The 23,796-nt window shown below is 41.6% G+C and overlaps 1 protein-coding gene across 1 annotated transcript in view; it reads right to left on the bottom strand.

The window, feature by feature from the left end:
* Positions 1-15,390: 15,390 nt before the first annotated feature.
* Positions 15,391-23,796, bottom strand: part of CNRIP1 (cannabinoid receptor interacting protein 1) — a 16,273-nt gene continuing 7,867 nt past the window's right edge. Inside the window, exon 3 of the mRNA XM_008699940.2 lies at positions 15,391-16,406. Within this exon, the coding sequence (XP_008698162.1) occupies positions 16,242-16,406 (165 nt within the window). The 3' untranslated portion in view covers positions 15,391-16,241. The remainder of the gene's footprint in view (positions 16,407-23,796) is intronic.

Below are 23,796 nucleotides of genomic sequence, written 5' to 3'. Positions count from 1 at the left end.
ATGAATCACTTGAGGACCTTAATGTAGCACATTATAAATATTAATTAATTCTTACCAACACCTCTGCAGTAAAAGCATTATTATGCCTCCTCCCCTTTTACCAGGCAGGAAGATGAAATGTCCATGAGACAAAGCAATTCACCCTGGGGATGTGTGGAAGAAGTTGCCAAGCCAGAAAAGGGAACCAAGGAGGTTGGAATTGGAGCCCTATGTGTTTACAATGTAAGAAGAGACTCATCCAGGACACCTGGCAGGCTCCGATGGTAGAACATGTAACTCTTGATTTCGGGCTTGTGAGTTCGAGCCCCATGTTGGGTATAGAGATGACTTAAACGAAAAAAATCTTAAAAGAAAAAAAAAAGGCGAGAAAAAAGAAGAGACTCATTCCTCACATATAAAAACCTTTCTACTTCTCTTTAGATTGATATAGTTGTGGGGGTGGGGTGGTTTGTGTGTCCTACTGAGACCTTCAAAAATGTTAGCTCTTTGTTTCCAGGCACTGTTATCACAAATTATTTGTTGATAATGCTAACACCTCAATCTTTTAGATCTAAATTTACCTAGCAAGCTTCAAATTGTTACTGTAAGTGGATTAAAAATGGAAGTTAATAACGATGAAGACCAAAAGCAAAAAGGGAAATGAAAGATTTTCCTCTTTAGCAGATAAATTACTTACTTGTTTATTGTGGTTTTACTTTCACATTTTTGTCTGAACAAATGTAACTTGTAAGATAATCTAGAAATTATTTTGTGATCTCTTTCTCTGTGCCAATCCTTTGATGTATAGAAGGCACTCAATAAAAGCTTATTGGCTGAAATACAATTCCTAATTATAAATTGACCAGTGGGGGCGCCTGGGTGGCACAGCGGTTAAGCGTCTGCCTTCGGCTCAGGGCGTGATACGGGCGTTATGGGATCGAGCCCCGCATCAGGCTCCTCCGCTATGAGCCTGCTTCTTCCTCTCCCACTCCCCCTGCTTGTGTTCCCTCTCTCGCTGGCTGTCTCTATCTCTGTCGAATAAATAAATAAAATCTTTAAAAAAATAAAAATAAAAAAATAAATTGACCAGTGACTAGTATAGAATATTGCCTAATAGGTAACACAATGTATAAACAACTTCACTCACTCAAACATTCAGTTAGTATAGCACATTTACTCCTTTAACCAACTTATGTGTGATTAGAAGAATCTCAGGAATGAGCTAGAATTAGCTATCATTGACTTCAACTCTTTTAGCTTTGGTAAATAAACACCTAGTGCTATTTCTTCCTCAAAAGCTAAAAGTTTGACAACAGGAGTATGATTTATGATTTAAAAAAAAAAACAGAAAAAGATTGAATTGACGAGCCAGCATAACATAGATTTGTCCAAATTTTATTTTCCAAAAAATCACTTATCCTAGCCAAGAATAAATGCTAGAGGCTGCTTGACTTTCAGAACTGGGTAGTATGAAAAATAGAATTCTCCATCATGGAGTAGTTTTTTTTTTTTTTTCCCATCATAAACTGAAATATTGGTTTATATTGCATCCATATAACTCTTTTTTGTCATTCTTTTGGAGTTGTGATGTTTAAAATAACACCTTGAAACTGTCGACTATAATGTAGAAAAATAGAATTGAATTTAGTCTTATGGGGTTGGTCTCAACTTCGAGGTACCGCAGCGTAGTTATGAAAATGAACCTTGCAAATGTTTTCCACTAGAATATTTATGGATATAGTAATTTAGTTAGTCATTCCCCAGAGTAGATTAAGACATGCCAGTAGCAGTGTCCAGTTGCAACTAGAGAAAAACATTTCTAAAAAAAACATTTAAAAAAACGTAACGAAAACCCCACTTCTGTTTTGTTTCACTTTCTGTCAAAGATTGGTACTAAGTTAAAAAGGTCCACACATTTGAGAAACTGTCTTTATGACTTTTTCTGATAGACTGCTTCCTTTCCTGTTTCTGGGTTAAAATAAGTAACTCCTGAGATTTTAATTTTAGTTTCTCATACAAGACAAAACCAATTGCACTGCTTTATATTATGTCCTGAGCCAGGAATTGAGGCCAACAGTCATGAAAAGATAACCACAGGTTGACTTTGTGTCCTTTGTAGGTTAATACCAGCAAAGAAGAGAATGAGTTGTTTACATCTTTAAAAAATAATTTCGGAAGAAAAGAGTTTTCATCTTAGCATTAACCATATTATTTCCCACTCTTTTTCTGATGAAGAATTTGGAAATATCAGTTAAGCTCTCACTGGCAGAAAAGACTGAGTTTAAGTTCATGCTAATGCCACTACTGCCATTGTTAGCTGTATATCCAACAAGATTAAAGCCCTTCACATACATTTTAAGAACCCTAGCAGAATGGGGTTCTTACAACCGGTGCATTTTAGAGGCCTTTCTAAATCATCAGTTCCATGAAATAGAGAGCAAAGAACCTAAGGAAAAAAAATTAGGCAAGATTGTTTCATTGAGCCGTCTCTTTTCCCTCTGGGGCCTATTAAGTACGATACAAACAAGGCTGCCTCTTATTTTGGTTTATTTGATGTTGCTATACACCTCTCGGGCAAGTGGAGCCAGCCCTCTAGAACTGTCTGTCTCATCTCTAACAGCTTGTTATTCATATTTTAGTTGGTTTTTTTTTTCAGTGCCTGTTTTTCAGTTCATGATGTCAGAGTATCCGATACTGATAAAATCAGCCAAAGGTAGACTGGGAATCAAGCATTTCAAAATAGGACATTAACACAGTACTGAGTATATCTCCTTCACTGGCACAATTTATGGGACATCTGGGCAGAAAAAAAAAAAAGAAAGAAAAAAAACAACAACCCAAAAACCCAACCCTGTTCAGAAATGCCCCCTCGCCTCCCTCGCACAGTCACAATGGCCAAGAGTTACACAGAGAAGCCATTTTCCAAGCCCACGTCCTTGAGATGATGCAGGCAGAAGCCACCTGTGTCGAGATATCATCACTTGGAGTTTCTTAGTCAGGTATCACCATTTGTCTGAACACAGAGGAGGATGAAGCCAATGAGCAAAACCGTGTTTAGTTTGGCCTCATGAAATTCACGCTTGGGAAAATCTTAGGGGTAAAGAGTCTTCCTCATGTTCACACTTAACAGCCATTACTGTTCATAAGGGATAACCACATACATTGAAAAGAAAACACGCCTTTTAGAATTGAACTTGGACCTTGGGGATGAAGAGATCTCCCCAGCTAATAGCTGATGGGCATTGCACAGTCTTGAATTGCTCCCTGCTGACCTGACATCATTGAATTTGGAGAGGCAGAGCCAGGTTCATCCAGGGGTAGCGAGAAGAAAACTGTTTTGAAGAAGAAAGAAAGAAAGAAAGAAAAGAAAGAAAGAAAGAAAGAAAGAAAGAAAGAAAGAAAGAAAGAAAGAAAGAAGGAAGGAAGGAAGGAAGAAAGAAAGAAAGAAAGAAAGAAAGAAAGAAAGAAAGAAAGAAAGATTATAATTCAGGCTTTTAAATTAAGTCACAGAAGTCCCTACCTAATTATATCATGAAAACAAGCTCTGGCTCCAAGTTCCTAGGAAAGAGAAGGTTGTGGCAGATCTATTCTTGTTTACTACTTTCAAACAACCACATCATGCTTGATCCGTTTCTTTTTTTTTTTTTCTTAATATAATTAGACCCACCTAAAAAAACTAGATGAAATATTTCAATTTGGAAACCAATTTTCATTTAATTCTTAAGGATTCATGGGAAAGGGAAACAGATGGTAAAAGTTATCTTGGCCCATAGAGAATCACAAACCTTGAGTTATATCCCATCACTAACCTTCTTGACCCCAAATGTGAACCAGAGGCCAGCCAGGCACTGAAACATCAAAGTATTGAGAAACCTTTGTGGGTAGACCATCATAGAAAGTGCTGAGGGGAGACAAAAAGCAACTGAAAAACATAATTCTTGCCTTTAAAAATGTATAAGGCAAGATGTCAGTACAAATCACGTGGACAACTTTACATTTACTTTCTTGCCTTGAACTTTTCTCTCCCCTTTGCCGAAGATAGTGAACTAAGGGGTAAGAGGAGGGGGGATAGTTGAGATCCTCGATAATCTACCAAATGGGGCTGTAAACAGATCTCTGAACAATCAGTGCCCTTAACTATTTTCAGAAAAGGTTAGGGATTAAGAGGACAAACTTTGAAGATCGATAAATCTGAGCCTGCCACTTGAACCTTCCCAACTCTCTGTTTTCGTATCTGTAAAATGGGAGCAATGGTGCTATTTTACAGTGTGGTTGAGGAAATCAAGATAAAGTACATGAAGGATTTAGCACAGGGCTTGGCAAATAGCAAGAGCTCAAACGAACAGTAGTCTTTATTATTATTAATAACGGATAGTGGCTAATATCTATTTGATATATAATGCTGTTGGTATGGAATGTTCCTGACTTCCCCTCTGGTATTTATCAGTGGCTCAACTGGGTAAGCAGGGAGTGTCAAGTACAACTGCATAACCTCGGTCACTTTCTTCTTGGGTTTGAGCCAAAGGCTGGCTGAGCATACTGTCCCTGCTGGAAGGGTCCAGTCGGGGTTGGGAGTAAGAAGGTGGAAGAATCACAGCTGGTCTAGTGAGGATGACAACCAGGAGTATGCTGCCTCAGCCAAGCCAGAGCCGCTGCAGACACCTCTTGGCTTTGCAACCTTTGAGACTGAGTCGCTTTGCGCCAGCTTGGTCTCACTGGTATTCTGAAGACAGCACATGAGTGTTTTCACTGCGTCCTGCCAAGCTATGGTAACTCCAGGACTGGGAGTCTCAGGTGCTTGTTTGGGGGATGAAACACTGTTTCAGAGCAAAGGACAACAAATTCAGAACACTCCATGATACGAGAGGAGATATGCCCTGCTTACAAGGGGGAAAAGCCCCCATAAACCGAAATCACAATTACTGCATTATCGTGGGACATAGAATAAGCAGCAGCATTTCTGCCTCCTGCCCACATCAGTTGAGGCAGTGGAGGATGTGACTGCGCGGGAGAACTAAGGGTAAGTGGATGAAAAGAAAGGCCTACTTCTTGGAATTAGGAAGCCTCAGGTCAAGGGTGACATCACAGAAAAGAGTTAAATTATTTTTATGCCTCTGATTAAAATTTGGCTTGGGAATATTGTTAGAGTGGAGAGCTTGAGATAAATCTGCATATATGTGAACCAAACTGTGTACAACTTACACTGATGCAGGAAGGACATTTTTTTACTTGAAAATATTTGGATGCAAAGGAAATAGAAAATCTTTTACCTCATCTCCAAAGGGGGACTAAAAGGGAAGTTGGGGACCCTTGAGCCCTAAGCTCTGAGAATATATGCTAATTATAATGGGTGAAGTAATTTGTCTCACTCTTTACTGTGAAGAAGTTAGACCCCGGGGCGCCTGGGTGGTTCAGTCAATAAGCGGCTGCCTTCACTCAGGGCGTGATCCTGGGGTCTTGGGATCGAGCCCCGCATAAGGCTCCTCCACTGGGAGCCTGCTAATTCCTCTCCCATTCCCCCTGCTTGTGTTCCCTCTCTCGCTGGCTGTCTCTCTCTCTGTCCAATAAATAAATATAAAAATCTTAAAAAAAAAAAAAAAGTCAGACCCCTGTGGTGTGCGGGTGTCATGGACGAGCGCGGGAAGCGGCCAGGCCGTCCAGTCTGTCCTGCCGCTAGTACCACCTAGTGGCCACCAAGAAGATGTGTCAGCATCTTGGATCTTGCAACAAATGGCTTGGAAAAGTCACAAAAGCATATATCTACAAAACTCATTGTCGAAAACAACTTGAAAATGCACGGGAATTCAGAACAAATTGTCAAGGTTCCCTCCGTTCCCTCTCCCAGTCCCACTTGTCTTCCTTATTAATAGTAACCTGCTATGCACTTCTTCAAATCGCAACCTCTGTCGGTCTTTCTCCTTTTTGTCTGTCTTCCTGACTCTCTCTTTGTCTTACTCCCTGCATTTAGTTTTAAAAAATACAGAAATGGAGGGGCGCCTGGGTGGCTCCGTCATTTGGGAGGCTGCCTTCGGCTCAGGTCATGATTTCAGGGTTCTGGGATGGAGTCCCGTGTCTGTTGGGCTCTCTGCTCAGCAGGGAGTCCGCTTCTCCCGCTATGCTCTCCCTCCTTCCCTCCCTCTCGCGCTCTCTCTTAAATAAATAAATAAATAAATAAATAATAAATAAATAAATAAATAAAATCTTGAAAGAAAATAAACTGGCAATGGGCAGGCTGCCTCCCCGCAGCCTCCTCTCCTTCATTCTCATAGTCCGTTAACCCCACCTCAGAAACCTCCCGGTCTGCACGGGCCAGTGTCCCGGTTTACCTTCCTCCCTCCTCAGCACTGCAGATGCTTCCTTCTGTAGTCCTCTCCCTGCCTCCAAGCTGCCAAACAGGGAGATCACTCTGTAACACACATGTCATCCTGTCATTTTCCACTTAGAAAAATTGCTGCAGCTCTCATTTTCTGCAGAGCAAAGCCTAAACCGTTTGCATGTATGCAAGGCTCCTCACAGCCTGGTCCCAACCTGTGCCTCTTTTCTCCTCCACTATTCCCTACACTCTAGCCACACAGAATCCCTTGGTCCAGAGTGGATCACCGGCCTTTATATGCAAATACCCTGCAATTCCTTCTCTATGCCTGAAACGTGCTTTTTCTCCTGTCTTCCTGATTAGAATCTACTAATTTGTCAAGATGCATCTCAAATACCGCCCATGAAGTTGCCTTCAACTCCTGCAGGCTCCTCCCCTATCCTTTCGTGTGTTTTATATCCCCTTCAGTAAAGCATTTTACATTATGTTGCAATTACCTGGCGATGAGCACTTTGAGTACTTATTGTAGTACCCTCACCATTTCCTATCCCACAGAGTAGCTGGTAACACGAATGTTTGTCCAATGGGTAAATGAACATTAAAGAGAAGAACTGTAGTGAATAGACCCAGTGGTTTCTAAACTTTACTGTGATAAGGATCGTCTAAGGTGCTTACTAAAATGCAGATGCTTTGGATTTACTCTCAGAGAATCTACCTTAGTTGACAGGTCTGCAGAAGGTAGGGTTCAGGAATCTACATTTTAACAAGCACCCCAGATAGTTCTGATGGCCTGTGAGAAGAAGCCCTCCCTTAGATTGCAAAGCAAATAATCTGAAAAAGCAAAGAAAAAGCAAAGCACATTTGTTCCTCGAGATGGCATACGCTGAAGAATGTGCTTACGCCCATAAGAGATCCCTTGAGGTGACTATTCTCCCGAGGTGTTTGCACTCCTGGAATAAATAGATAGCAGTCTCAGTTTGAGAAAACCACAGTGCAGTGAATTCTGTGAAGACCCGAAAGAAGCATCAAGCTTTACGTACAAGGGCTGGACTGTTTCTTTCCCAGAACAATTGTCAGGCCCCATATGTTTGTTTTGTTAGAATAGTCACTATTTAGCCAGACCCAAGCTGTTTTCATTAATATATTGCATTTGTATTAAGCTTCTCTGTGGATGTTCTCCAAGCATTTTAGCAGCTTTAAGCCTGTCTTCCCTCATTCCCTGAGGGAGGAACAAGCACAAGTTCACGCCAACTCGTTAGAGGCATTGCTCAAGAACAGCTCCTGGGGCACCAGATGCGGGCAAGAGGGAGAGAGTGGGATAATCCCCAGCCCCCACCCTCTGCTCGCTCTCATTTCCCCCACCCACCCTTCCAAATGCTCACTGGCGTCTTCAGCAGGTGGCTCCCACCCCTGCCTTCAAGTCTGCTCGGAAATTTCCCTCCCCAGATAGATAAGCTGCAAAAAGATTCCCAGGTTCTAGATACTGCAGGACTGCCAAAGAACACATGCACCAAAGTGAAGACTTCCTACAACTAAATGCCAGGATTTTGTAGAGATGGCCGCAGATGTCTCTCGGAAGCAGAGCACCACTTCTCCCAGCGGTCCCGGGGCTCCAACGTCGCCACAGGGCTCTGCCTGGACTTGCCCTGACTCCTCATTCCCGTGACTTTCCTTCTGGTGAACCCCTCTCAGCGCTACAGATTCTTGATTTCCTCAGATCCAATGAAGCTAAACACATCGAATCAACCCAGTTTCTGATTTAGGTACTTTCCTGATTCCATATTTGCTAGGTTCTGTCTTCTCAACCATTACCTTCTTGGCATGCCCACTTTTTTTTTTTTTTAAGATTTATATATTTATTTTAGAGAAAAAGAGAGAGAGAGCAGGAGGGGAGGGGCAGAGGGAGAGAGAAACTCAAGCACAGATGTGGGGCTCTCTCTCACGACCCTAGATGACAACCTGAGCTGAAACCAAGAGTCGGCTGTTCAGTGTTTGAAGACTTGTCATTCAGGGTTGGATTACATTTCAGGGTGAGGATAAATACCTGTAATCCCAAGTGCTGAATGGGTTCTTGGGTGGTCTTCCCAGGCAGCCTGGCTGAGCTATTCCCTTTTACCCTGGCAAACAAGAGCTACTCAGCTTCAGGAAAACATCCCTACCCTGAATGGAAACCTGATGATGATTTAAAGTTACGTCCATCACACCCATTACTTTGGATATAACTTATATGAATCCGAAGTCATCAGGCTGCAGCCATGCAAACTCTAAAATGTCTCAGTGTGGTCTTTTCATTAAAGTTCAAGGTGTAATTATCTAGATTTGGGAAAATAAGTGCCCAGTGTGCATGCATGTGAGCGCATGCACACACACACACACACACACACACACACACACATCTACTCCACAACAAAATAAAAGCCTAAAGAATAAACTGAGAAAAATCAAGATTCTGACTGGGTTTTGAGCTGAAGAAATGGGAAAAAAGTATTTTAGAATTTTTTTTTTTAATCAGAGAAAGTGACTGATAAAGGCAGGGAAAAACCCAGCTCTTTCAGCTTTGAAAAATTCACAGAGCTCCTATGTTTGATGGGCTTATTGAATTTCTGGAACATTCAAAAAATATTTTTCTCAAATAATTTGACATTTAAAATTCTGCTTCAGGCAATGAGGAAGGGTGCCACTAACACCGTTGTTACCTCATGGGCAATGTCCTTTCTAGGAATGACTTTCTCAGTATGAGGGAAACAGGTTCTGGGGCTGTCAGACAGCAACAGTTTGCGGACTTCCAGAGGAGGGTGTGTGAGCTGGAGTCATTGGGTTTTCATTCTGCCTCTTCCATTCACACTAGCTATGTGACCTTGGGCAGGCAGCCTAACTTCTCTGAGCTTAATATCCTCATTTTAACAATGGAAATCATATACACTTTATAGGGTAGTTGGGGGATTTAATGAGATAGTATATAAAAAATGTCTGCCCTACAACAAACACTTCATGATTGCGATATTTGCCTTTCCTTTCCCCATTTAATCCATGCCACTACCTCCAGAGCCCCACCTAAACTAGCTCAGAGTTTATCTTATTTTTTTAAGTCCATGAGAGAAAAAAAGAGGGTTTAATCAGTTTCCTAATTCATTCCATGACTTCAAATTTTCCCTGGCAGGAAATGACATTTTAGAACTACTTTAAAACAATTACCTTTCTTTTTGGAGTAGTTTCACTTTAGGATCCTCAGTATAAAAGGAGAGTGGCTGGTCAGGGCTCCTCAGCTGTAGATGAGAAGTCTAAATTACACTGTCATAATATTCAACCCCAGATCCTGGTAGTGTCTTATGATAGTTTCTCATTCATCCAAATCAAAGGAAAAAAGATGGATTCATACAGCATGGAAGGGTGGATGAATGGAAGGATGGATAGACAAGTGATAAAGCAAATATCGCCAATTGTTAACTGTGAAATCGAGGTGGTGGGTATGTGGCTGTTTGTTGTACAGTTCTCTCAACTGTTCTGTGTATGTCAACATTTTCACATTAAAAGGTTGGAGAGAAAAGTTTATTTCTTACTTATGCTACAGGTCCAAGAAAGGTTGCCTAGGATTTTACTCCATATCTTCTCATGCTAGGATGCAGGATGATGGATCATCTTGAACGTGGCTGGTTGCCATGGCAAAGGGAAAGAGAGCGCTGTTGGGTATCACACAGACAGCTGGATATTTTGGGTTGCAAACGACAGAGTCACTTCTGCTCACAATTTACTGGTCTGAGCAACACTCACATGGCTTTAGGCAGCCACGGAGGTGCACTGCTATCATGTGCTTAAACAGGGGAAGGCTGGAAACCTCTGGTGGGCAGCACACATGATCACCCTGCCATAAATAAACTCCTTAAAAGAGCTACCCATCTTAGTACCACCATCACTAGCAATACTAACATTAAAAGGCATATTCACTTAAATCAATGTCAGTACAAGAATTCAGAAGCTTTTTTCTTTCTCATCAGCTTTCCTTCTTTTAGAGGGAGCAGAATTAACCCCCTAAGTGTTAATACATTCCAAACTTCTCACTGGCTGGTTTTTCAGCCAGTCAGCCAGCCAGCCAGCTAGCTCTTTCTAGAATCTCATCACCTTTTTATTGAAGCAGCTCATTTTCACTGAGTCAGTAAGAATACATGGAAGCCGTCCAGAGAACTTAAGAAAAGCAGAAGTTGGATGACGCTTTGCAGAAATGGAGTAAAAAAAAAAAAAAAGGTAAAATATTTGAGTAAACAAGATTTCAAAAGTATTCTTGACTCATTTTAGAGGAGTCAGGAACGACTTCATAGCAGGGGTGACATTTAAACTGGCACTTGAGGGCATTGCTAGGTAGAAAATGGAGTGGAGCATTCCAAGCAGAGGGAACAGGCTGTACAGTGGCAAGGAAACTGTTCTGACTTGGTATATCTGAAGGAGAAGCAGAAGAATCTAGAATGCCTGGGTGGGACCAAAAGTATTGTCCGATTTTTCACCCGTTAGCAAATGGGAATGGAACACCGTACTTATTAAGGAAGAATTGTCGTGTCCTCTCTAGTGCACTTATAGTACTTAGTATGACTTTAAAGAGAAAAGGTCATCTCTAAGACATTTGCTGTATGGAGTGCCATAGATCGCTTTTTTTCTTTTTTAAAATTTTACTTATTTATTTGAAAGAGAGAAAGAGCACACAAGCAGGGGGAGGGGCAGAGGGAGACTGACACGGGGCTGGATCTCATAGGACTGCAAGATCATGACCTGAGCCAAAGGCAGCCACTTAACCGACTGAGCCACCCAGGTGCCCCAAGTGCCATAGATTTCTATACTGAGTACTGAGTTTCGAGAAATTGCATACTTCTATTTCTTGGCAGTAATTTTTAAGTCTCATACATATTATGAGATATAGAAGATATATTATATAATATATATTTAAGAGAGTCATAGTTATTTTCTTTGTGAAAAGGGATTGATTTAATAGGCTGCAAACAAATTTAGGCAAAACCACCAAGTTAAAAAAACAAACACTGTAAGAGTGTGGGCACATAACAAAATCATTTTGAATGAAATGTGTCAGGAGGAAGGAGATGGGGAGAAGAGAAAGAAGAGGCTTTGCATGTGATGTGTTATTCAATCCTAACACACTCTCTCTTTTTTTTTTTAAGGGGTGCCTGGGTGGCTCAGTCGTTAAGTGTCTGCCTTTGGCTCAGGGCCTGATCCCAGGATCCTGGGATCGAGCCCCGCATCCGGCTCCCTGCTCCGTGGGAAGCCTGCTTCTCTCTCTCACACTCCCCTTGCTCGTGTTCCCTTTCTCGCTGGCTATCTCGCTCTGTCAAATAAATAAATAAAAATGACTGAGCCACCCAGGCGTCCCCTAACACACTTTGTGATGGGGGTATTATTGTCACCATTTCATAAATGAGAAACTGAGAATCAAAGAAAGGAGATCACTATAAAATTAGCTGATTAAGCTTGCGCCTTAATTTTCAGCAGCTGACACAAAATTTTCCTCTGTAAAATGGAGATATGACAAGCACTGCCTACCTCGCGGAATGTTAGAAGGAGTAAAAGAAATAACAAGTAGAACTTGAGACATCATTCTTGAACTTTACCAGATTTTAAGTTATCTGATGCTGTCCTAAGTTTCCATGTTATTCAAAACTGGGTCTTCCTGGGGTGTCTGGGTGGCTCAGTCCGTTAAGTGGCTGCCTTCAGCTCAGGTCATGATCCCAGAGTCCTGGGGCTCCCTGCTTGGCCGGGAGCCTGCTTCTCCCTCTCTCTCTGCCTGCCACTCTGCCTACTTGTGCTGTCAAATAAATAAATAAAATCTTAAAATAACAACAACAACAACTGGGTCTTCCTAAAAGAAACTTTATGAAGCCTGTTTGTGGAGAATTTCTTTTCCTGGCTTATCTTAAAATACACTACTGCAAGCTATTGACTTTTAAATAATTACAATATTGTCTATACATGTGGGGTTTTTTTGTTTGTTTGTTTGTTTTTGTTTTTTGGTAAAAAATAGAGCACAAACTTTGGCCACTACTCCACATCCATGTCAGGAATATCCTAGAAGATGGAATTTTATCCCTTAAATACCTTCAGGTTTTCTTTTGACATTTTTAATGATTTTGTTTGAAAATGTATTTTGCCCTGTCTTTTAAACAAGATGTACTGAATAATGCCGTGTGCCAGTCAATGACACTATAATAGCGATGTAATGGGACAGATTTGGCTACACTTGTGGTGAATGTAGCCTAATGTATAAACTGCCAGATCACCAAGTCTTACGTCTGAAACTCATGTAACATTTGTGTGCCAACTATACTAGATAAAAAAAGGGTAATAAATTAGGAAAATAAGGTTATGTGTCAGACACCATTTTAAGGATTTTACATGATTTATTTAATCCTCACAACCATGCCATAAGGTAAACACTGTTTTTAACTCCATTTTCTAAATGAGAAAAATGGAGCCAAGAGATATTAAGTGACTTGCCTCAGGTCTTACAGTTGAGCCAGGATTTGATGTAGGGGATTGGGCTTCAGAATCTGAACTCTTAAACACAGAGTCATGATGCTACATTTCTGAAGATAACGGGTCATCTTTCTAAATAAATCAGGGTAATGATTGTGTATACCAATTTTAATTTGATGTCTACAGTAACTACTGCAGTCTAGCACAGGGTTGTAGCCCTATGCTGTAGGGATGTCCCTATCTATATACTTTTTTTTTTTAAGATTTTATTTATTTGACACAGAGAGAGACCACAAGCAGGCAGAGCGAGAAGCAGGAGAAGCAGACTCCCCCGCTGAGCAGGGAGCCCAATGTGGGGCTCGATCCCAGGTCCCTGGGATCCTGACCTGAGCCGAAGGCAGACACTTAACCAACTGAGCCTCTCAGGTGCCCCTCCATTATACTTTTTGACATTCTCTAAGTGCTTTTTTCTTCGTCCTCTCTGTGAAAGAAAGATTATTTGCAGCGTATCTACTCCTACAAATTGCCCTCTTTCCTCCAATTATCCTGCTGCTGATTTCCTAAAAGTCAGACACCAGATCACCGTATTTGTTAGAACTGTCTCTGAAGTAGGAGTCGTGAGGTCTTGAGAGAAGACCCAACCAAGCCTTTAGTGAATGGGCTTTGTGACATCTGTGACAGGGATCTTTATTTTTTGGCATGTTTTCTGTTCTCAACCGTGATCCAGATAGTTTGGTTGGCTGGGTAAGCGACCTCTCGGTAAGTGAGGTGTCACAAAATATAAATTCAAGGCATTTCTACTCTTCCACCTGTTCAAAAGTGTTTTTAGTCATCATCATAATTAGAAGGATGGCCTAGTTCCCCAAGCTTCTGGGTAGCCATCTGATGCTTAGAAGTACAGAGACGTGGCTACAACTTGTATAAAAATAGCCCTTCCAGATGGCTGAGGGGCAAAGTTACGACTCAGCAGCTTGATAGAGCTGAGCACTCACATTTTGGAGTAGGAGGAGAGCTATGCGAGAAGTAGCCAGAGAGGCTGGGCTGGAGTCCAATCATAAGTAGAACAGTAGATGCCAGGAGAGATCACTTAACGTGGTAGATTAGCTGTTAAGATTTCCTGTTTACTTCAGCTCCGTCTCGTCCCCACCTCCCTTGATTCAACCTTACCTCTTAGCCCAAGGAAAATACACACACTTAAAAAAAAAAAAAAAAAAAAAAAGGAGTGAGGAGTAGAGGTATAAACCTTCAATCTTAAAAGGCTTTAGAATTCTGTTAGCCTGACTCCTTGTTTTAGACGCAAGCAACCCAGGACAGACAAAGGTAGTGACCGCTGAGGCTGGACCAGCATGTCTGTGGGACTGAGAGGCTCCAGCTTCTGTCCAGAGCTCATCTGTCCGCTCTTTGGGGGGACGCTGGGTGCAGTTACATCATGCCACGTTTCCCCAGCTCTGCTTTGAGTCAGTCCAAACTCAAAAATTAAAGCCTCTAATTAAAAAAAAAAAAAAAAAAGGGAAAACTGCCGAAGCTGATATTGCTTCCATCCCTCGGAACAAATACTAAAACTCTGACAGATGACTCACTAGCTTGAAACCTCGTTTCACAAATGAAAATATTTACTAACCAGATGCTTCAAGAGATTAAAATATATAGTTTTCATATTTTGCCACCATCTAATAAGCCTGCCTAGCTATTCGATATTCTGGAAGAAAACTCAAGCCTCTGTCTGTAGTAAATCCATTGCTTATGTCAATGTCGGTAGCATTCATTGAATATTGGTTTTTAAAATACAGTAATTAGGAGTGGATTCATGCTTATATTTAGCAGCCGTTGTAATAGACACTATTATTTTTGACAAACAGAGGAATTGAGAAATGGACTGTTCTCTTTCAACACTGCTCAGGATGAGCCCAAATCCAAGGCATTGCTGTGCCCTGCTGGCAGTTCGGCCTCATTACAGGTAAGGGGCTCAGGGGGCACAGGGTTTGCCCCCGGCCTTGTGAAGGCGGTCCTCCAGGAAACTCTTTACAACACTCGCCCTCACCCAGCATGTACGCACATGAAGCTGCTTCGCACGTAGCGGAAAAGCAAATTCCCAACTAACTTCTCCCGACGCAACAGGGTCTGTGCTTTCCAAGTGAACGCAACAACACCACTGCAGGGTCGTATGCTACTTTTCCAGAGAAAAGGTCTTTCCTTCCTAGGGAATGTGTCCTCAGACTGCATGGAGTAAGGGATTCGTGCCACATGACTTGCCGTGCTCCGGGAGGAGGCAAGGAGCTCTCCATCCCAGTGTCCAGTCCCTGTTACGACAGCATGTCCTCAGGCGGCTCAGCCACATAGCCCGCTGATGGGAGCGGTCGTCTCGGAAGGAGGCACGGAGAGAAATAGGGGCAAGCAGTTTTTGATTGTCCACCAAGTGCCTGAGTCTCTGCTGGCCTTGTGAGAGCTGGCTGGAGTGCGCCTGTGAAATGGTCGAAGCCGATCTCTGATGGCGTGTGCCGGTTCTCCTACAGGTCTATCCTCTGCGCCCTGCAATGTTCCTGGAGACCTGAATGCGGCTGGCCTGGAGCAGAGGTCCACAGGCTCGACAGATATTGCCCAAATGAAGAAGAGGAGTCAGGGCATGATTTTCCATACCTTTATTAAGAAATATCAAAAGTTCATTACAGTTCCATACACAGTTTTACAAAGTTCAAGTGAAGGGGAGCGTAGGGGTGCCATCATACGCGCGTTGGAACACTACCGTAGCTTGCCAAAAAGGTAGCCCTACAACTTCTGTCACTTGTTTAACAGTGGACCCCAACCGTGCCTTTTCCCATTTCTACTAGGCCACAACATGATACCTTACGTTACTTGAAAGAGTTTTAACGTGTTATAAATACTTCTTAAATATTTGCCCTTTTATTTTGTCATTACTGTTCCCTGAAGAAGCTGAGCTGCTTATACCAAGCACAACGTCTGATCCCACTCACTGCTGTGAGGCTTACATTTTCGCCAAGCCCGCCTTGAGAGCTGGGTAACGCTGCAAGTCACATGTTACCATACTACACTCGGGAGAGAACCCACACACGTTGTAATTTTGTTTTATTTAGCATTTAACAAGAAAAAGGGGGAATCACTCAACGTGGAAACAAAACACCACAGTCATTCAGTGGAATGGTTAAGAATGGGATATGTCTGCCAATTCCACTGAGCTCCTCACAAGCGGTCAACGGCATGACCAGGAACAAGTGGATGCAGGAACACCAACACGGAACACAGCAAGGGGTCTTCTCGGGGATGGTACATCACAATCTTTTATGTCAGGGACATGGCATCAGAAGGGAATTACACTGTCCAAATAATCGGGGCCAGTGGGTCATCGGCACCCGATGGGAAAGAGCAACGGTGTCGTGTGCCTTGTGAAGGCTTGTGCTGGGTTATCTGAAAGTAGGTTTTTGAAGAGATTGTCCAGCAACATCAGAAAGAGCCAACCTCAGAGGAAGGACTCCTTGTTCACCCACATGAGGCTGCGTGTCTCATTGGGCTTGCATTCATACTCGATGACAGAGAAGGGGCTTCCCCACTGGCAGTGATCTCGCTTGTGGTAATTGTAGAACTTGACTTGCCATACCGTCTCGAAGGTCCCAATGTCAGTGAACTGAAGGAAGAGAAACACACCATAAAACCTCCTTCTGCCACGAACAACAGATAAGAGCTCAGGTTAGGGAAAGAGATCCTGCATAGTCCAGGGTCAACAGTCAAGACTCTTTTCGTCTGCAAGGTTTAGGCCTTTAACTTTAATGAACTATGTCCCTTTATTATGTGAGCTATTTTCCTGAAAAGCTGTCCGTAAGCCATTTTTTTTCTCCATAAAATCTGATTCCCATTGTACAAGTGGCATTTGCTGTCATACTGTCTTTAATAAACATGACTCCCCAAATTTATCTGTTCTCCAAATTTAATTATTGGAAATCTCAGACTTTCAGAGCTTGCCATGAAGGGGGAGTTAGGAACAGAAGAGAAGGAATAGTGTTTGAGGATTATCTTTTGGTGTCTATTTCAAAAGACCATTGTACAAAATAGCATATGCACAGAATCACTAAACATAAGACACAATTGCCCTTTCGTCAATAATTTCACTTCCAGGGAAAAATATTTTCTTAGAAGCATTTGATTGATAAAGACCCTACTATAACTTTTAAAAATACTGTTGAGGGGCGCCTGGGTAGCGCAGTCGTTAAAGCGTCTGCCTTCGGCTCAGGGCGTGATCCTGGCGTTCCGGGATCGAGTCTCACATCAGGCTCCTCCGCTGGGAGCCTGCTTCTTCCTCTCCCACTCCCCCTGCTGTGTTCCCTCTCTCACTGGCTGTCTCTCTGTCACATAAATAAATAAAATCTTTAAAAAAAAATAAATAAAAATACTGTTGAGCGTTTATAAGTCAGGAATCCATGTCCCTGTCTCAGGCTTTGATTGTACGTTATCCAGAACCCTATTTAAGTACCTACCATGTGCTTTGCACACATAAAAATTTGTATGAGGTAGGATTCTTGCCCTCAAGAAGTTTGCATTCTACTTCCAGAAAGTAGGCCTTGCGGATCACTGCATAGAACTCTCCTGAGCCCTAAGCTCGCAATTCCCATGTAGCTGAGAAGAGGGCATAGAATACCCTAGGGGCCCCTTGGGCAGGTGCTCAAGTGGCCTGCAGGGTAGCCTGACCCTGCTACTGCCTCCTGGAGCTATTTAGGGGATCTGGCATTAAACAGCATGATGCCTGTCGTTATTTTCTCCTCTGACCCTCTCCTGTCATGGGAGGGGACAGGGACTGACTTGGCAGCATTCTTAGACTTGTCAGGAGCCAGAAGACATGGAGGGGGGCAGGGCAGTGAGCAACAGGAGCCCAGTGTTTGAGGCTGCTAGGGGGGGGGGTGGTGGTGATCAGGTGCTTCCCAGATGGCTTTCCAAGACGCTCTCAAAATTATATCCTGCACCATTGCCTCATCCTGCTAATTTGATCCCAAAACAAGGTTTGGCTTTCCTTTGGGAAATGTGCCTGACTCGAAACACTGGGTGATATACCTAGAGTCCCCAACTCTTTCCCCAGGTAAGAAAAGAAAATATCCTTTTCTAGAGTCGCATGGCTTAAGAGTCTAGAGACCTGTATAAGTAGACAGTAGCTTTATTCACTATAGCTTCAGACTGGGATTAAACCAATGTTTCAGTGCTCGCTTGGTGATAGACAAGTGTTAGTACGCCTGACGTTATGGCATTTTACTCAACAATGAAAAGAAACGTACCGATCCAGGCAGCAACAAGGATGGATCTCAAAGATGTGCTGAGCAAAATAATCCAGACCGCAAAGAACACATACACTGTATGATTCCATTTAAATAAAACTCACACATCCATCTATTCATCTATCTATCTATCTATCTATCTATCTATCTATCTATCTATCTATGCTGACAGGAAGCAGGAAGCGTCTATGGTTACTTAGAGCCTGGGGTGGGAGGAAGGGATTAATGATGGATGAAAATGTGGAAGAGGAACTTTTTTGGGGGAAATGTTTTACATCTTGACCAGGGTGGTGGTTACATGAAAAGGAAAAAAAAAAAAAAAAGGCTAACATCTGAACAATCTTCAGATGTAGTATTATTAGTAATTAAAGAAATACAACCTTTGAGAGAGGTATTATTCATCTACCACCGTGGCAAAAATGTCTAAATACCAGAAGCAATTTAAGCATCCAACTTCAGGAGAACAGAATGAAAATGGTGGCATATCTATATGATGGGTCTATATAACCATTACACAGGAATTTAGGGTTTTAAATGATGAGAGAAAATGCTTCGAACAATGTCAACAAGAGGGATTAAAACAGTTTAGATACAGTGTGAGTGTAAGGTTATAAAATAAGACAAATAGAAAAATTGAGAATGAAAAAATATTAACATTAAAGCTTCAAAGCAAAGGAATTGAGTGTTTTTCTATCTTTTCTACTTGGATTTTCTGCAATAAATGTTACTTTTATAATCCCAAATAATGTTTTAAATGGTGAAATGGATTTATCGTCCCTAAACAACTAACACAGATATGTCTCTAATCCTAGGGATTTTATTAATTCTATCAAGGATACACATATGCTAATGAAAAGATTACAATTTTGTTGACAGTAGGGTAGTGGTGGGAAGAATAAATCGAAAACTCATTTTATAAATCAGCAAGATTTTTGAAGAGGGCTGCTGCTACTGCTGATTTGACCAGCACAGCGCACTGCATATTTTAAGAGCAACTGAATTACATTAAGCTATAAAAATATTTTACAAACACTGGTTAATTTTTGCAGAAAGCACCTTGGGACTATGCTAGGTAAGTGGGGGATCAAGGCCTTTCTTGAAATAGTTATAAATAAAAGTTGGTTGTAAAAACAAAAACAAAGATGATTAGGACCACAGGCAAGGAAAACCTTAAGACACGACACTGTGTCTGAATAACCTTAAAATTAAGAAAGTCTCAATGTCATAGTGACATAGCAAACAAAAGCAGAAGAAAAATTATTAAATTTCCTTACTACTCACAGCCCATTGACAAGTCCTTGAAACAGGCAGAGTGACATTCCCCTAGGAAATCAGCTGCCTCAATGTTAATACTTTGCTAAGGGCAAAAGGCAATCTTAGGCTGGACCCCCAGGATCCTGTAAGTCTACTTTAACATGTAAAAATTTCTTAGGAAACTTTCTTTATCTCTATCCCCCAAGATACATGTTGGCAATTACCTTCTAAGCCACCCACCGATACATATCTGAAGAGTCTCATGACTGAGTTTTTACTAAACAGTAATAAATGACCCTTTCTTAAAAATCGCTAACCCCCTAGATCCTGGAAACCTTGTTTCCAAAATACCTGGGAGGCTCCCACTATCCCTAACCCCTCCCAACTTGAGAGTATATAATGGGTCACGTCTCATGACCCCAGTGTAAGTCTTTCTGCCCATGGATCCTGCCCCCATGCTTTAATACCCCCCCCCTTTTTTTTTTTTACCAAAGACGTCTCAAGAATTCTTTCTTGGCCTTCAGTTTCGAACCCTAACATCTTTCCTCCATCGACAGTTCTCAGTGACACAGGAGACCAGTGTAGAAATCTGCTGACAGCCAACAGTCAGAGCTAAAGATATGGAACGTTCAGGTGCTTCTATTTTAGTTTTTTTTCTCTTTTACTAATGTTGGGTCCAAGGTCATGCTGTAGTTCACTGCTGCTAACTATGCGTATATTTTCCCATGCCTTAGTTCTAACTTCCCATTAGCCTTCTTCCTGTTCTTCTGGAGTTCTATTTCCAGGATGCCTCCCCACCTAGCTCAGAATTTCTTCTTCGCTGATGGAGGAGCAGATGGGGTCTTGAAAGCTGACATTCTTCTTAAAGAACAGAAGCAACTACACAGGCTCTCTGCTCCCTCCCAACCCATCTGTGCCTTCCAAGGAAAACTTAGCCAGGCAGGCTCCCTGGGTGATGCAGTTCACACACAGGTAGGATTCTGTGCATTTGCATAGCATCTTTATTTTATACAGTACCTTACATATGCCATTCTACTTTGGAGTTTTGACTAGTTTTAGCTTCTCCATTTCACAGATGGAAGAACTAAGATTCAGAGAGGTTAAGTGACGGCCTTAGGTCTAGACCATGCAGCTAGCTAATGATGGGAGGTCAAGAACTTAGGTTTCCTGGTGCGCCTGGGTGGTGCAGTCGTTAAGCGCCTGCCCTTCGGCTCAGGGTGTGATCCCAGCGTTCTGGGATCGAGCCCCACATCAGGCTCCCCCGCTAGGAGCCTGCTTCTTCCTCTCCCACTCCCCCTGCTTGTGTTCCCTCTCTCGCTGGCTGGCTGTCTCTGTCAAATAAATACAATCTTAAAAAAAAAAAAAAAAGAATTTAGGTTTCCTAATTCCTATCCAAAAACTATTATCACCATACCAAACTGCTTCTAGAAGCAAATGAGTTCAGGGTTAATGAACAGTTTTTCTGTTTTTCTCCGAGTGAGAACATATATGGATTGTCTCGTGCAGAATACTTTAGGACACTACTATGCACTGAATGTGTGTATCTCCCCAAAATTCATATGTTGAAGCCTAAATCCCCAATGTCATGGTATTTGGGGGTGGGGCCTTTCAGAAGAAATTACATCAAGAGGGTGGAGCCCTCACGAATGGGACTGGTGTCCTTGTAAAAACAGAGGGGAGAGGGATGATCTCTATGCTCTTTTTCATGTGAGGATACAGCCAAGAAGGCAGCTGTTTGAACCAGCAAAAGGCTCTCATCAGACACTGAATCTGCTAGAACCTTGGTCTTGGACTTCTAGGCTCCAGAACTGTGAAGAATAAATGTTTGTTGTTTAAGCCAGTCTATGGTTTTCTAAAATTGAGGCTCCACTATAGACCTGGACATATTGTTCCCCAGAGTGTCTGTACAAGTTGCAAACTTAGGGATGTTTTTATTTTACAACGGATATGGAAGAGAATCATCCGATTTCAAAGAGAGGGGATTCATCCATCGTCTTCAGTAACAGGGAATCTGAGAAGTTTGTGTTAAATAAATTCTATGGTTGGGCCACCTGGGTGGCTCAGTTGGTTAAATATCTGCCTTCAGCTCCGGTCATGATCTCAGGGTCCTGGGATCGAGCCCCACATTGGGCTCACTGTTCAGCGGGGAGTCTGCCTCTCCCCCCCACTCCACTCATGCTCTCTCTCTCTCTCACAAATAAATAAATATTTTTAAAAATAATTTATTTCTGGGGCGCCTGGGTGGCACAGCGGTTAAGCGTCTGCCTTCGGCTCAGGGCGTGATCCCAGCGTTATGGGATCGAGCCCCACATCAGGCTCCTCCGCTATGAGCCTGCTTCTTCCTCTCCCACTCCCCCTGCTTGTGTTCCCTCTCTCGCTGGCTGTCTCTATCTCTGTCAAATAAATAAATAAAATCTTTAAAAAAAAAAATAAATAAATAAATAAATAATTTCTATGGTCTTACAACCAGTTGTCCTAGAATCACTAGAGTACTTCTCACCACTCACCATGCCACTAGAGACATAGGAAATTCACCAAGAATAAGGTCACTGAGAATTCCATTGACTTAAGAGCTCAGAACGACCTTATTATATTGATAGAAACACAATGTTACTTCATTGGTAAACAAATTCAGTATAATAACCATCTGTGACTTTTAGTGTGGCATGACCCAGGAATTCCTACCAGATTCCAAGCCTCTCTTACTCCTCTACTGCTTCAAGTTTTTTTAGTAAATACATGTTTTCCATTTCTCTTAGTTGAATAGTTAGGACCAAAAGTTCTGGAAGTTATAAAGTATATTTAACTTTACCAGAAACTGTCCAACTTTTCCTAAGGGATTGCACCATTTTACATTCCCACCAGCAACGAGAATTTTAGCTGCTCTCTGTCCTCGCCAACACTTGGCACTGCCAGCCCAGTCTAGTGGTAAAGAAGAAAAAAGATAATAAAGAGCAGAAATCAATAGAATAGAAAGAAAAAACCATAAGGAAAGAATCTAGAGAAAAAAATAATGTAAAGAAATTTTTAAAAGTAATGAAACCCAAATCTGGCTTTTTGAAAAGTTCTTAAAAACTGATAAACCCCGGCGGCACCTATTTGGCTCAGTCAGTACAGCACGCAACTCTTAATGTCAGGGTCATGAGTTAGCCGCACAGTGGGTGTGGAGCGTACTTAAAAAAAATTTTTAAAAAATTGATAAACCCCTAGAAAAACTGAGCAAGAAAAAGAAGACAAATTACCAATATCAGGAATGAAAGAGATGCTATCACTATGGATCCCAAAGACCTGAAATTGGGAACTTTATACCAATACAGTTAATGAAATGGACTAATTCCTTGAAAGATACAAACTATTGGTAGACCTCCATCTACTAAGGAAATCGTATTCATAGTTAAAAATCCTCCCTGAAAGAAAATTTCAGGCCCAAATGGCTTCACTGATAAATTCAGACATTTAAGGGAAAAATACCAATTCAACATAAATTCTTTCAGGCAATGGAGGAAGGAACACTTCTCAATTCATTTTATGAAGCCAATGTCAACATCAAGACTTGGCAAAGATATTAGAAGTCAAGGAAAATTGCAGACAAAAATCCCTCATGGGCTTATGCATAAAATTTGCTTTTAATTTTTTTTAAAAGATTTTATTTATTTATTTTGACAGAGAGAGACAGCCAGCGAGAGAGGGAACACAAACAGGGGGAGTGGGAGAGGAAGAAGCAGGCTCCTAGCAGAGAAGCCTGATGTGGGGCTCGATCCCAGAATGCCGGGATCACGCCCTGAGCCGAAGGCAGACACTTAACGACTGTGCCACCCAGGCGCCCCTGCTTTTAATTTTTATTTGCTTGAATTAGTAAATCAAATCCGACAATAGGCTTCTACAACAGTACCAAGAGAGTTTTATCCTTGGAACTCAAGGATGGTTTAAGATTTTAAAAATCCTTGTCATTCACCATATTAACAAAAATAAAGGAGAAAAGCCATTATCATCATATCCATGGATGCAGAAAAAGCATTTGGTAATTCAACATCCATTCAGGATAAAAACTCTCAGCAAACTAGGAACAGAAAGAAAGTACTTCAATCTGATTAAGGACCATCAACAAAAAACCTATAGTTAGCATCGCCCTTAATGATAAGACTGAGTTCTTTCCCTATAAGATGGGAAATAAGGCAAGAACATCAGCTCTTCCTATTCCTTCAGCACTGTGTTGAAGGTCCTAGCTAGTACCTTAAGGTAAAAGAGAAGTAAAGGGAAAGTAAAGCTATTTCTATTTACAGATGAACAACTGTTTGCAGAAAATACTAAGCAATCTAATAAAAAGCTACTGAAATTAAAGCAAACTTAGCAAGTTTGTAAGATACAATATCAATTTATAAAAATTACTGTATTTCATAAAGAAATACACTAGCACAGAACAGCTGGTATTATTTTTTAATATTTTACCAATTTTGTAGGTGAAAATTGGCATTGCACTATTTTCATTTTTTTTTTTTT

This window comes from Ursus maritimus, unplaced genomic scaffold, assembly GCF_017311325.1.
Source record: "Ursus maritimus isolate PB19 unplaced genomic scaffold, ASM1731132v1 scaffold_6, whole genome shotgun sequence".
Lineage (NCBI taxonomy): Eukaryota > Metazoa > Chordata > Mammalia > Carnivora > Ursidae > Ursus > Ursus maritimus.
The sequence above is the reverse complement of the archived record's forward strand: the minus strand, read 5'-3'. Positions and strand labels throughout refer to the sequence as shown.